Source organism: Idiotropiscis lumnitzeri, chromosome 11 (genome assembly GCF_059441095.1).
Source record: "Idiotropiscis lumnitzeri isolate Australia: NSW breed Sydney's pygmy pipehorse chromosome 11, RoL_Ilum_1.0, whole genome shotgun sequence".
Taxonomy (NCBI): Eukaryota; Metazoa; Chordata; class Actinopteri; order Syngnathiformes; family Syngnathidae; genus Idiotropiscis; species Idiotropiscis lumnitzeri.
This window is the reverse complement of record NC_142401.1, coordinates 12,590,144-12,604,109: the sequence shown is the minus strand read 5'-3', so window position 1 is coordinate 12,604,109 and position 13,966 is coordinate 12,590,144. Positions and strand designations below refer to the sequence as shown.

At 43.0% G+C, this 13,966-nt stretch overlaps 1 protein-coding gene across 2 annotated transcripts in view; it reads left to right on the top strand.

Annotated features, from left to right (window-relative positions):
* Positions 1 to 11,711, top strand: part of LOC148327530 (myosin heavy chain, fast skeletal muscle) — a 29,997-nt gene extending 18,286 nt beyond the window's left edge. The window contains exons 1-41 of one of the 2 annotated variants that reach the window (XM_088308044.1): positions 889 to 908; positions 1,105 to 1,154; positions 1,414 to 1,629; positions 1,950 to 2,093; positions 2,180 to 2,336; positions 2,486 to 2,513; positions 2,624 to 2,735; positions 2,833 to 2,925; positions 3,003 to 3,066; positions 3,135 to 3,233; positions 3,310 to 3,413; positions 3,499 to 3,637; positions 3,719 to 3,837; positions 3,901 to 4,050; positions 4,124 to 4,294; positions 4,363 to 4,669; positions 4,744 to 4,817; positions 4,912 to 4,999; positions 5,164 to 5,281; positions 5,347 to 5,470; positions 5,546 to 5,682; positions 5,773 to 6,028; positions 6,117 to 6,359; positions 6,443 to 6,619; positions 6,693 to 6,838; positions 6,937 to 7,027; positions 7,106 to 7,495; positions 7,573 to 7,699; positions 7,873 to 7,991; positions 8,086 to 8,282; positions 8,348 to 8,531; positions 8,609 to 8,774; positions 8,839 to 8,963; positions 9,086 to 9,394; positions 9,474 to 9,677; positions 9,766 to 9,891; positions 9,964 to 10,134; positions 10,217 to 10,321; positions 11,083 to 11,178; positions 11,357 to 11,488; positions 11,581 to 11,711. In XM_088308044.1, the coding sequence (XP_088164170.1) occupies positions 1,426 to 1,629; positions 1,950 to 2,093; positions 2,180 to 2,336; positions 2,486 to 2,513; positions 2,624 to 2,735; positions 2,833 to 2,925; positions 3,003 to 3,066; positions 3,135 to 3,233; positions 3,310 to 3,413; positions 3,499 to 3,637; positions 3,719 to 3,837; positions 3,901 to 4,050; positions 4,124 to 4,294; positions 4,363 to 4,669; positions 4,744 to 4,817; positions 4,912 to 4,999; positions 5,164 to 5,281; positions 5,347 to 5,470; positions 5,546 to 5,682; positions 5,773 to 6,028; positions 6,117 to 6,359; positions 6,443 to 6,619; positions 6,693 to 6,838; positions 6,937 to 7,027; positions 7,106 to 7,495; positions 7,573 to 7,699; positions 7,873 to 7,991; positions 8,086 to 8,282; positions 8,348 to 8,531; positions 8,609 to 8,774; positions 8,839 to 8,963; positions 9,086 to 9,394; positions 9,474 to 9,677; positions 9,766 to 9,891; positions 9,964 to 10,134; positions 10,217 to 10,321; positions 11,083 to 11,178; positions 11,357 to 11,488; positions 11,581 to 11,601 (5,817 nt within the window). In that variant the 5' untranslated portion in view covers positions 889 to 908; positions 1,105 to 1,154; positions 1,414 to 1,425 and the 3' untranslated portion in view covers positions 11,602 to 11,711. Of the gene's footprint in view, positions 1 to 888; positions 909 to 1,104; positions 1,155 to 1,413; positions 1,630 to 1,949; positions 2,094 to 2,179; positions 2,337 to 2,485; positions 2,514 to 2,623; positions 2,736 to 2,832; positions 2,926 to 3,002; positions 3,067 to 3,134; positions 3,234 to 3,309; positions 3,414 to 3,498; positions 3,638 to 3,718; positions 3,838 to 3,900; positions 4,051 to 4,123; positions 4,295 to 4,362; positions 4,670 to 4,743; positions 4,818 to 4,911; positions 5,000 to 5,163; positions 5,282 to 5,346; positions 5,471 to 5,545; positions 5,683 to 5,772; positions 6,029 to 6,116; positions 6,360 to 6,442; positions 6,620 to 6,692; positions 6,839 to 6,936; positions 7,028 to 7,105; positions 7,496 to 7,572; positions 7,700 to 7,872; positions 7,992 to 8,085; positions 8,283 to 8,347; positions 8,532 to 8,608; positions 8,775 to 8,838; positions 8,964 to 9,085; positions 9,395 to 9,473; positions 9,678 to 9,765; positions 9,892 to 9,963; positions 10,135 to 10,216; positions 10,322 to 11,082; positions 11,179 to 11,356; positions 11,489 to 11,580 lie in introns of those variants that run through there. The other variant, XM_088308046.1, reaches the window with a different exon arrangement.
* The last annotated feature ends 2,255 nt before the right edge of the window (positions 11,712 to 13,966 follow it).

Genomic DNA, 13,966 nt, shown 5'->3' with positions numbered 1-13,966 from the left:
TTATTTATTTTTATATTGCAGTCGTGTAATCCTTTGACCGGATACGCTGCTATTAATACGAGCATTGTTACATTCTCTTTTGTCTTGCAACAAATCCCATTAACTTTTGGTCTTTGATCAAGCCGAGACCGGGCCATGGCACTGTATCATTGTTTTCACAAGTTCTTCATTTTGTTCCTTTGTCACAGGAAAGACTTGCAAGGCTTCTGTAACAGAATACCAGTGACATATGAGGGCTTCTCTGCGGCTAAAGTTGGATGCTTCTCAGTGCCAAGGTGCATTAGCGAGATTATTGTAAAGACCCAAACAATGTCGGAACTTTGGTAACACAACATGCCCGATAGCAAAATATTTACATGCGGTTAGAAAAATGCATTTTTAAAAGTCTTGCCCTTATTTTATAGATTTCACTTTCTCTTTTTTTTCCTCTATTTGGCACCTTATTTTCACAGATCAAGTTTACAACCTCTATGTGTCGTGCATTTTCTCTTTACCGTGGCTTGTAGCGTTCTAATAGTTTCTATTTAAAACTAATTCATCAAATGGAATTATTTGAATGTCTGAGCAAAACCATCCGATCAACACTCACAATCCCATTTAATCTGCTGCTGACAGCAGCGCACCGCCTTTATAGACTTAAATGAACAATTACCATCGCTGTCATACAAACTACATTGTATTTGCTCTGTTCCCATTTGTGTCTTTCCTAATTAGCTCTTTAAGAATCTAATTAGTGATCAGGAACGTGGTCTGCGATTAGCTATTGATCGGCCGTGAAAGATGATACCAGACAATAGGCGTAAATGAACATGACCAAAAAAAGCAAGTCATCAAAGTCCGGCGAAGACCCAACTCTATAAAAGAAGGCTGGCCGGACGCCCTCAAGGAGCGACAGGCGACGAGTCAAGGTGAGTGGCTCTCAGTCTTATATTAGAAAAAGGCAGCAGCTTAGAAAACAATGCAGGGCATGACCACTCACTGCCAGACATTACAAAGCCTTCACACAACTCTGCCAGGATTTGGAAGGACGGCGAGCTCCTTTATTTATTCCACTTATTAGGAATTTGTTTGAACTATTTGCGTTGTGTTTGCTCCATCTTTCAGAATCTTCATCCTCAACCATCATTCACCGTTCTGCTGAGGGAGGGAAGAGAGTAAGTTGACTTTGTTATTTATAACCGTCATTCTTTATTCTAATTAACAGTCCGTGTGAGATTGTTTTATAGTGCTCGGCTTTATTTAACATTCATTCGTAAGACATTTTGGATCAAAATCTGAATCCAGCACTCACATGAGTCATCTAATCACCTGCCCATCCACTCATCCATTCATATTTCCACCAGATATCAGATCTGGGAGGATTCACACTTGACGCTAACAAAAGTCGACTGGCTTGTTTTTTCCCACTTGCAGTAAAGCATCATCATGAGCGGGGACGGAGAAATGGAGTGCTTCGGCGCGGCGGCCGTTTACCTCCGCAAGCCAGAAAAAGAGCGTATCGAAGCTCAAAACACGCCCTTTGATGCTAAGACATCTTACTTTGTGAGCGAAGCAAACGAGATGTATCTCAAGGGCAAACTGTTAAAGAGAGAGGGTGGTAAAGCCACCGTGGAAACGCTCTGTGGCAAGGTGAGAACTGCCACGCTGCAAAAGAATCAAACTTTGTGAAATTATCAATCACTCTTGTGTGCAAAAAGCACTCTGGTCAAATGCACTAATCAATATTTTAGCCTTAAAAGAAGGCCTAGTTTACCATTCCCCTTTGTGTCAGTGTTTTTGGGGTTGAAGGGTTGAAGGTCAAGTTCTTACACATCACCAAAATAGATTTTCGAACATAAAATTGACTAAACTTTTGTCAAATGATTGGAAGCATAGACTATCACTGATGATTGAATAACTTATTAAATGTGTGCATCCGGACTCCAGTCTCATAAAATCTATCTTGTCAGACTCTCACTGTCAAGGAGGATGAAATCTTCCCCATGAATCCACCCAAGTTTGACAAGATTGAGGACATGGCCATGATGACCCACCTCAGCGAGCCTTCTGTGCTGTATAACCTCAAAGAGCGCTATGCCGCATGGATGATCTACGTGAGTTCTGTTCAAAAGATCTTGGATCCAGTGGGTTAAATGGCTTGACATTCATAATTTTTTAACTGTTGACATCCCTGTTTTAGACCTACTCTGGGTTGTTCTGCGTCACTGTCAACCCCTACAAGTGGCTCCCGGTGTATGACTCGAGGGTTGTAGCAGGATACAGAGGCAAAAAGAGAATTGAGGCTCCACCTCACATCTTCTCCATCTCTGACAACGCCTATCAGTTCATGCTCCAAGGTGTCATTTAGCTTTCATAATAAACTGTTCAATTATATATATATATATATATATATATATCCACATATTTATTTATTTTATTTATTTATTTATTTTTTTCATTTATTTATTTTATGAATAATGCTTTTTTTTGTTTTGTTTTTTTTCAGACAGGGAAAATCAGTCCGTTCTCATCACGTATGTTTGCCTCTTTTATATTATATGCAGCACTATTGATTCAAGATTTAAAAAAAAAATACAGGAAAAAAATGTGACAGCTCATTATCTTTTCTTCTTTTGCCTTTCAGTGGAGAATCCGGTGCAGGAAAGACTGTGAACACCAAACGTGTCATTCAGTACTTTGCGACAATCGCGGTGCCTGGAGGAAAAAAGCAAGACCAATGTTCTGGCAAAATGCAGGTAGAAACGGATGAGAAAAATTTCAATTGTGTATTCTTGCTCTTAATTACTACTTAAGCTGATATGAATCATTGAATGGTTTATTTTCTTCTTGAAGGGCTCACTGGAGGATCAAATCATCGCAGCAAATCCCCTGCTGGAGGCATATGGTAATGCCAAAACTGTGAGGAACGACAACTCATCCCGCTTTGTAAGTGTCTTTATGTTTTCTCATGCAACGATTGTCCAAGGTACTAAAATACTCGCTACATCTTCTTTGTCATGCAGGGTAAATTCATTCGAATCCACTTTGGCACCTCGGGAAAACTGGCTTCTGCAGATATTGAAACATGTAAGACTTCAAATAATTACAGAGCTTGCTTTTGAGACATTTCTAACATCGGTCTGTGTGATCTACAGACCTGCTGGAGAAGTCTCGTGTGACCTTCCAACTGTCTGCTGAGAGGAGCTACCACATCTTCTATCAGCTCATGACAGGCCACAAACCCGAGTTGCTCGGTATGAAAATATTTAGACCTTTCAACTTTGGTGTCGTGTGGCAGGTAGCCAGAAGTGACCCATTTTGTTTTTGCAGAGGCTCTGCTCATCACCACCAACCCTTACGACTACCCCATGATCAGTCAGGGGGAAATTACTGTCAAGAGCATCAATGATATTGAGGAGTTCATTGCCACCGATGTACGATGAACGTCACAGAAAGTCGTAGGGTCTGTTTTCTTTGCTTTGCACAATGATCGACTTATCTTTAAATTTTCCACTACAGACAGCCATTGACATCCTGGGCTTTACTGCAGAAGAGAAGGTCAGCATGTACAAGCTCACTGGAGCTGTGATGCAACACGGAAACATGAAATTCAAGCAGAAGCAGCGTGAAGAGCAAGCCGAGCCTGATGGCACTGAGGGTGAGGCGCAAATCGTGTTGCCTTCATCACACATGAATCGAATATTGCCTTTCTGTCTATCGAACCTAAATATCATTTCAGTCGCTGATAAAATCTCCTACCTCATGGGCTTGAACTCCGCTGACCTCCTGAAGGCTCTGTGCTACCCGAGGGTCAAAGTCGGAAACGAGTTTGTGACAAAGGGTCAGACTGTGCCTCAGGTACAAAAGTGGGTGAATGTGTTTTTTTTTGAAAGTGTAATTAATGTTGATTTGCGTCAACAGGTGAACAACTCTGTCTCTGCCCTCTGCAAATCAGTCTATGAGAAAATGTTCTTCTGGATGGTGGTCCGCATCAATGAGATGCTGGACACCAAGCAGCCCAGAAGCTTCTTCATTGGTGTGTTAGACATTGCTGGTTTTGAAATCTTTGATGTAAGTACACCAAAAGTTCTGTCACAATTCTGTTCACTTTAAAACTGGTGTTGACGTTTCCTTCATGTGTCAGTTCAACAGCTTGGAGCAGCTTTGCATCAACTTCACCAATGAAAAACTGCAACAGTTTTTCAACCACCACATGTTTGTCCTGGAGCAAGAGGAGTACAAGAAAGAAGGCATCGAATGGGAGTTCATTGACTTCGGCATGGACTTGGCTGCCTGCATTGAGCTTATTGAGAAGGTACGCAAGAAATCTTGACTTGGAAATGAAGATGTTGATACAACCGTAAAAGACCAATTTCCTTCCAGCCAATGGGCATCTTCTCCATCCTTGAAGAGGAGTGCATGTTCCCCAAGGCTTCAGACGTAACCTTCAAGAACAAGCTGTATGACCAGCATCTTGGTAAAAACAAGTCCTTTGAGAAGCCAAAGCCGACCAAAGGCAAGGCTGAGGCCCACTTCTCCTTGGTGCACTACGCTGGCACTGTGGACTACAACATTCTTGGCTGGCTGGACAAGAACAAGGACCCCCTGAACGACTCAGTTGTTCAGCTCTACCAGAAGTCCTCTACCAAGCTGTTGTCCTTCCTGTATGCATCCCACGCCTCAGCAGAAGGTAGGACGTACTATATGTCAATTTTACAGCTGCTCCTAATCTTACTGATGATAAGGTTGTGATTGCACCAACAGCTGAGGGTGCAGGTGCAAAGAAAGGTGGCAAGAAGAAAGGTGGCTCCTTCCAAACGGTGTCTGCTTTGTTCAGGGTAAGATGAAAAAGCACGATACTGTACATATTTCAGTGCATGTATGTTCCATTCATGAAACGGGGGCCAATGTGATGTCTTCTCAATTCCTCAGGAGAATCTTGGCAAACTGATGACAAACCTGAGGAGCACACATCCTCACTTTGTGCGCTGCCTGATTCCTAACGAATCCAAGACGCCAGGTGTGATTCATTTGAACTCTTTGTCTAGTCATTTATTATTATTTACTAAATATATTTTTATTTAGTTCATGTATTAATAAGTGTCCTTGGGTCCCTTGATTATGCTATATAACTTTTTACTTATTGTTAATTTACTAATAATGATTCCCATCAATAAATACTAGGTCTGATGGAGAACTTCCTGGTCATCCACCAACTGCGCTGTAACGGCGTGCTGGAGGGCATCAGGATCTGCAGGAAAGGTTTCCCCAGCAGAATCCTTTATGGTGACTTCAAGCAAAGGTAGCGTAGCTAAACACTGCCTTGGTCATTCAAAATATAATGAAGAATGAAACATGTACTTTCAGATACAAAGTGTTAAACGCCAGCGTCATCCCTGAGGGTCAGTTCATCGATAACAAGAAGGCCTCAGAGAAACTTTTGGGCTCCATCGATGTGGATCACACACAATATAAGTTTGGCCATACCAAGGTAAGTTAAAAATCATTTGTTCTTGTTTAATGAATGTAAGACAAGCCAAAAGACAGTCAATGTCATGATTTTCAGGTGTTCTTCAAAGCCGGTCTGCTGGGTACACTTGAGGAGATGAGAGATGAAAAACTCGCTACCCTGGTGACCATGACACAGGCTCTCTGCAGAGGTTACGTCATGAGGAAGGAGTTTGTTAAGATGATGGAGAGGAGGTAGATTGTCCATCAATATTTTTCTGCAATTTCCCATCAAATAAGAAAAAGGTGACACCTTTAATACAACATTGCTTCTATTCTTATCAGGGAGGCCATTTTCACCGTCCAGTACAATGTCCGCTCATTCATGAATGTCAAACACTGGCCATGGATGAAGCTGTACTTCAAGATCAAGCCTCTGCTGAAGAGTGCAGAGACTGAAAAGGAGATGGCTCAAATGAAAGAGGACTTTGAAAAAACCAAGGAGGATCTAGTCAAGGCATTGGCCAAGAAAAAGGAGTTGGAGGAGAAGATGGTTTCTCTCCTGCAGGAGAAGAATGACCTCGTGTTGCAAGTGCAATCGGTAAGTTGAAAATTGTTACCTCATGTGGCCTTCCTGTTAAATAGCCTGGATCAAGATATCACCTGGACCTGCTTGATTTTCTTTCTAGGACAGCGAGAACCTTACTGATGCGGAGGAAAGGTGTGAGGGGCTCATCAAAGCCAAAATCCAGCTCGAGGCCAAAGTCAAAGAGACAACTGAAAGGTTGGAGGATGAGGAGGAAATCAACGCTGAGCTGACGGCAAAGAAGAGGAAGCTGGAGGACGAGTGTTCAGAGTTGAAGAAAGACATCGATGACTTGGAACTTACCCTGGCCAAAGTTGAGAAGGAGAAGCATGCCACTGAGAACAAGGTTATACAATTTGCTCTTTGTTTGACAACTCTCAGCATTGATCCAGAACACGGTTTCACTCAAATTTATGGCCTCTTGTGCAGGTCAAAAACTTGACAGAGGAGATGACTTCTCAAGACGAGACCATTGCCAAGTTGTCCAAAGAGAAGAAAGCCCTCCAAGAGGCCCATCAGCAGACACTTGATGACCTTCAGGCAGAGGAAGACAAAGTCAACATTCTGTCAAAGACCAAGACCAAGCTTGAGCAGCAAGTGGATGATGTAAGTTAGACACATGTTTAAGCGAACGTCGAACAAGGTTTGACTTAATACTAAACACATGTATTCCTCACAGCTTGAAGGATCCTTAGAGCAAGAAAAGAAGCTTCGTATGGATCTTGAAAGGGTTAAAAGGAAGCTGGAGGGAGATGTGAAGCTGGCTCAGGAATCTATAATGGATCTTGAGAATGACAAGCAGCAATCTGATGAAAAAATAAAGAAGTATGTCTATTGGGGTATTTATTATATTCATTCTAATGACACACTGTAAAGGAACTACAACTTTAATTTACCATATTACTGCCAATGACCGTTTACAGGAAGGACTTTGAGGTCAATCAATTGCTGAGTAAGATCGAAGACGAGCAAACGCTCGGAGTCCAATTACAGAAAAAGATAAAAGAACTTCAGGTATTAGGTGACAAGATTCATGGTATAAATACAATGAAATACCTTGAGAAAATACAAACTCAAATTTGTTTCTCTTAGGCCCGTATTGAGGAGTTGGAGGAAGAAATTGAAGCTGAGAGGGCCGCTCGCGCCAAGGTGGAGAAGCAGAGGTCTGATCTCTCCAGGGAACTTGAGGAGATCAGCGAGCGACTTGAAGAGGCCGGCGGAGCCACCTCGGTCCAGATCGAGATGAACAAAAAGCGCGAGGCCGAGTTCCAGAAGCTGCGTCGTGACCTGGAAGAGTCCACCCTGCAGCACGAGGCCACCGCTGCGGCTCTCCGCAAGAAGCAGGCTGACAGCGTGGCTGAGCTTGGGGAGCAGATCGACAACCTTCAGCGGGTCAAACAGAAGCTGGAGAAGGAGAAGAGCGAATACAAGATGGAGATTGATGATCTCAGCTGCAATATGGAGTCCATTGCAAAATCAAAGGTGACAGCATTTCACGAGTTTCAACTAAGAATTAACAAAATGGTGTCTCTCCGCTTAAAAAAGTGTTCTTCCACCAGGCTAATCTTGAAAAGATGTGCAGGACATTAGAAGACCAACTGAGTGAACTTAAGTCGAAGAATGATGAAAATGTCCGTCAACTAAATGACATTAGCGCTCAAAAATCAAGACTTCACACTGAGAATGGTAGGCATTAACTTGCGCAAGAAAGAACCACAAGAGTATCACATTGTTTATTCACTTCACACAGCAACCACCGTGCATTTTGTTGGTGCTGTGCGAGAACAAAAAAAAATCTTACCTGGTCCTGGTTTTATTGTCATTTCAATGTCTTGAATACGTATACCATTTTCGATAAGGTGAATTTACCCGTCAGCTGGAGGAAAAAGAAGCTCTGGTGTCTCAGCTCACAAGAGGGAAGCAGGGCTACACCCAGCAGATTGAGGAGCTCAAGAGGCACATTGAGGAGGAATTGAAGGTAACGGTCCACAAAATCAGCCTCACAAAAGGAAAAGAAATATGACCTGACAATTAGCGGGGAATATTAACCCTCATCTTCTTCTGGGTGCCAGGCCAAAAACGCCCTGGCTCACGCTGTCCAGTCCTCCCGTCACGACTGTGACCTGCTCCGAGAGCAGTATGAGGAGGAGCAGGAGGCCAAAGCGGAGCTGCAGCGAGCCATGTCCAAGGCCAACAGTGAGGTGGCTCAGTGGAGAACCAAATATGAGACGGATGCTATTCAGCGCACTGAGGAGCTTGAGGAGGCCAAGTAAGCTGCGGCAATGGAGATTAAAGCACTTAACCATCATTAAACCAACTGATGTGTCCTTGCAGGAAAAAGCTTGCCCAGCGTCTGCAGGATGCAGAAGAGTCCATCGAGGCTGTGAACTCAAAGTGTGCCTCTCTGGAAAAGACCAAGCAGAGGCTGCAGGGTGAAGTGGAAGATCTGATGATTGATGTGGAGCGAGCCAACGCGTTGGCTGCCAACCTTGACAAGAAGCAGAGGAACTTTGACAAGGTATGATTTTTTTTATATATAAGTGAACATTCAGTTTTTAGGTTTAACGAGCACTCTTTTGTTTTTGATGTCATCAGGTTCTTGCTGAGTGGAAGCAGAAATATGAAGAGAGCCAGGCAGAACTGGAGGGATCTCAGAAGGAGGCCCGCTCACTCAGCACCGAGATGTTCAAACTAAAGAACTCCTATGAAGAAGCTCTGGATCACCTGGAGACCTTGAAGAGGGAGAACAAGAACCTGCAACGTAAGACTCATACCCAATTTTTTCCCAAAAGACTAACGTTTTAAAAAGCAAAACTGTCTTACAGAGGAGATTTCTGACCTGAGCGAACAAATTGGAGAGACTGGAAAGACAATCCATGAACTTGAAAAGGGGAAGAAGGCAGTGGAAAGTGAAAAGAGTGAAATTCAAACAGCTCTGGAGGAGGCAGAGGTATCCAATAGATCATCATATTTCAAATCATACCTGGGAGGTTTGGAAGAGAATTTTGACGACACCTTCGAGTCAAGGGACTTTCAAGTGCTTTAGTGAATAGAAATGCTGCTTGTCCACAGGCTACGCTGGAGCACGAGGAGTCAAAGATTCTTCGCGTTCAGCTCGAACTGACCCAAGTCAAGAGTGAAATTGACAGAAAGCTTGCAGAGAAGGATGAGGAGATGGAGCAGCTCAAGAGGAACAGTCAGCGTGTGATCGAGTCCATGCAGAGCACTCTGGATGCTGAGGTCAGGAGCAGGAATGACGCCCTGAGAATCAAGAAGAAGATGGAGGGAGACCTCAATGAGATGGAGATTCAGCTGAGCCATGCCAACCGGCAGGCAGCTGAAGCCCAGAAACAGCTGAGGAATGTCCAGGGACAACTCAAGGTGCAGACAATAGAACAGAGCTGGAAGAGCAGCTTGCCAGGAAGAAGGTACCGATTTTTGCCAATGTTTCGTCATACAGGATGCCCAGCTTCATCTTGATGAAGCCATAAGAGGTCAAGAGGACATGAAGGAGCAGGTTGCCATGGTGGAGCGCAGGAACAACCTGATGCTGGCTGAGATCGAGGAGCTGCGAGCTGCGCTGGAGCAGACGGAGAGAGGCCGCAAAGTGGCTGAAGCTGAGCTGGTTGATGCCAGTGAGCGTGTTGGTCTGCTGCACTCTCAGGTACGCTTCACATATGCTTTTCAGAGTGAACTAAGCTGTCAGTTCTTGCAACAACTTGAAAGTTAGCACTTGTTTCATTTTAATACAGAACACCAGCCTGATCAACACCAAAAAGAAGCTGGAGGCTGACCTTGTCCAGATCCAGAGTGAAGTGGAGGATGCTGTGCAAGAATCACGAAATGCTGAAGACAAAGCCAAGAAGGCCATCACTGATGTGAGTTTGACACGCACTCTCATTCACTTCAGAGAAAAAGCTATCGTTGAGCTCATGGTTGTTGCGCTGTAGGCTGCTATGATGGCAGAGGAGCTGAAGAAGGAGCAAGACACCAGCTCTCATTTGGAGCGGATGAAGAAGAATCTGGAGGTGACGGTCAAAGACCTGCAGCACCGCCTGGATGAGGCTGAGAATCTGGCTATGAAAGGAGGCAAGAAGCAGCTCCAGAAACTGGAGGCTCGGGTAAAGATCTCGTTACACTTGTGTCCAGACTACTGCAGGACCATCATAATCTAGACCATGGTAAAACTTTATTTTGATTCAGGTGCGTGAGCTTGAGGCTGAGGTAGAAGCCGAGCAGAGGCGAGGATCTGACGCAGTGAAAGGCGTCCGTAAATATGAGAGAAGAGTGAAGGAGCTCTCCTACCAGGTCAGCCTTGAGTGTGCAATGAGTTCCAAAATCTGTAAATGTTGCTGTGACTTTGATGAGCGCTCCGCTTGACTGACTGCTAGCACTTTCAGCTAACACAATACTAATATCAAAAAGACACCATGCGGATGTTAAAGGAGGAAGGGTTCTCGTGAAAACGGGCGCTAGAGGCACACCCCCAGTAGGTACTATATAGAGCTGCAAATAAACTCTGAGCTTGGAACTCCAAAAACTGAACATCAATGTGAAGTTGTGAGCAATATGCGAGCGATGGATGACAGATGGCTAACACTTCTTTACTACGACTGAAAGGTGTGAATGGATTGTGTATGCTTGCGCTAACTGTTAGCCACATTAGCCGCTAATGTGTCTGCTTGCACTATTTGAGCTTTCGTAAAAAGCCGGCAACATTTCGGAGGCACCGAACGGCAACGATACTGACGAGAGGGAACCTGTTTGTGTTAAATACTTAAAAAAACTACAACTGAACTAAAAAAGCTGTTGCCTTTTTAAAAACATATACTAGCTCACATTTTAGCGTGCATGCATGCTACTATATATTTTAATATGCCGTATGTTCTACCATGCCTGCACCCAATAATACGGTGAGATTTTTATATGTCTTAAATACAGATTAGCATATGTAACTATTTAATACGGTGCCCCTTGTGGTCGTGATCCGTTATCCGTTTTCTTCCTCATGTCAACTGTTCTCTGAAAGCCGTGCAAATAATCCAATTTACTCACATCTCTACTATCAGACGGAGGAAGACAAGAAAAACGTCAACAGGCTTCAGGATTTGGTAGACAAGCTGCAACTGAAGGTCAAGGCCTACAAAAGGCAGTCAGAAGAGGCTGTAAGTGTCATATTTATTATTTTTACAGTGTAGTGCCACATACTGTATAAAATGCCTTGTAAGAATCTGATAGTCATCCATCAAACCTTCCCTCACTGGCCAATACATCAAAAATGCTACTTTCACAATCATGATAAATGCTATACTATGAATCTGACCTGTTGGACTGCCCCCGCAGGAGGAACAGGCCAACACTCACATGTCCAGGCTGCGGAAAGTTCAACACGAGCTGGAGGAGGCTCAGGAGCGCGCAGACATTGCAGAGTCACAAGTCAACAAGCTGAGGGCCAAAAGTCGTGAAATTGGAAAGGTGAGTATCACATTCAGAAGAATCAAAGCTGCCGTCACGCTACTCTGCTGTCATGTGACACAAAACACATCTTTCGTGTGTTTGCATTGTAGGCGAAGGACGCTGAAGAATAAGATGGAACCTCAATGAGAGATAAAAATGAGAATCATAAAATATGATCTTTCTTTGGAGCTCTCTCATGATATCCTGTAGATGTACATTCAATAAATCTATTTTGCCTGTCTGAAGACTTCCGCTTTCTGTCACGCGTGTGTGATTGTGCGTATGTATGCGTGCCGATACTTTAAGCTCAGGTGTCTGGTTCAAGCTGAGATTGGAATCCAGAAGGCAAATTGACGACTCCCTGTTGCCTAAGAACATTGTTGAAAAATTACAAGGTAAATAGAGCTCAAGAAAAAGTCACTGTATGAAATATATTAAAAAGATAAGATACTTTTATGTCCTGCTACCTGTCACCCATCTGTGCCCATCTTTTCTTCTGTCTTTAATACCATCTGCCAACACACAAACTATATGGTTTAATTATATTAATTGTTAAAGGGAAAGTCAACCCCATAAATCTTTTTGCGATATGTCTTATAAGCCTTCACGAGTCCAAACATGGTATTCTGATTAATATTGTTTTGTGGAATAGGAGTTAAGGAGCAAAATCCAGCTGTTTTCAGCCATCTCAGGGGGCGTCCATTTTGTCACTTTCTGTCTGAAAATGACATCAGTTTGTCAAGGCTCAGTAATGACCAATCACGGCTCACCTGTTCTCTGATTGGTTGTTACCTGACCACGGAGCAACTGTGATGTCATTTTCAGTCAACAGCAAGTGGCAAAATGGCCACCACCTGAGATTTATCAACCAGAATGCCGTGTTTAGACAAGAGGGACTGCATAGAACATATTATTGTAAAGACATTTTGGGCTTGACTTCCCCTTTAAATGTAACCAAATCTTGGCCTGGAATTAAGATAAAACAACAAGCATTTTCAATAGACTTCCATTAATCGTGTTGATATATCCATCCATTATAGAATAGAATAGAATAGAAATCCCTTTATTGTCATTGTACTCAAGTGTGCAACGAGATTAGAGGGCTCCCCTCTCCAGTGCAATACAACAATAATACAGACAAATATATAAATTAGATAAAATAAAGAAGACAGTGCAATGGAATGTGTTCCGCTTCTCCTCACGAGGATCGCGGGGGGGAGCTGGAGGCTATCCCAGCTGTCTTTGGGGAGTAGGCGGGGCACACCCTGAACTGGTTGACAGCCAGGCGAACAACAATCCGCTCTCATACCTAGGGACAATTTTGAGGGTTCAATTTTTTTTTTTCCGGGAACAACATAACAAATGAAAAACAACTGAGATATTTTTCAAATGTTCCAGCGATAGTAAAAATATGTTGTAGGTACATAAAATTGTCATCTCAAACTGGAGTTACAGCTAATCTTACGTTCTAGATATGTGTAATTTTCTAGTTAGACTGCAAAATGTTTCAAGGGTTTGCCATACATTTTTTATATGCACAAGTAGAACATGAGACGTGTTAGCTCTTATGACAACTGCCAAACAAGATTGAGTGCCGTCGTTCTCAAGGTGCAACACATGCGATCGACAGCAGGCCACATAGCGAGCGGCTGCCACTATGCACTTCCTCTTTGGGGAGCGTGTTCAACTGACATAGTGACAAATGAGGTTTGCCCTTTTGACCCTGCGCTCCACTTAATAAGACACCTGTTCACTCCAGAATGTAAGGCATCCTGGATCACACACTCCAGTTTATGCTGAAATACTGCCACAACTCAGCAGAAAGCGCCCTTCCCAAAACATCTTTCCTGTGTAAACTTTGTACTCATCACGTCAGACACAATCACGTCTGGATAAAACCCTTTTTTTTTTGCACAAGCAATTTAATTATTCACACATTTCCCAGTAGTCTATACGCTATTCAGTTATTCATATTCAGCTGTCGTTGTTCATGTTTATTTGATACACAACTCTTGCTTGAACCTCTTGCCACTGCGCACTTTGCAGCCATAAAACCAGCATATTCATTTTATTTTTTTTTATAGTCTAATATGGGTCCATGTCAGACAACACTTAAAATGAATAACATGATTATACCGGTAATTTTAAAAGTACATCCCAAATGAAAGTATATCTCCAACTTTGTATCGCATGCATCCTACACAACCCTTTAATCACAGTAAAAAGTGTGATAAAAAAAAAAACCTCACCCATCTCCACTTAATTTAATTTCAAAAGAGCAAAATAAAACGCTTTCACCTAAAACGACATGTTCTGCAGCAAAGCTGTAGTTCAAGTCCTCATCAAAATGAAAGAGGAGCTTCTGAACTCTTGCGTGGTTGTTGTCATGAGGTACAAATCAATCAATCCTTTTTTCCAGACTCCAATGTCAGCAACAGTGAAAGTCACTTATAGAACAGTGTGTGGAGTAACAAGGCACCAGTAGATGGATGGTAT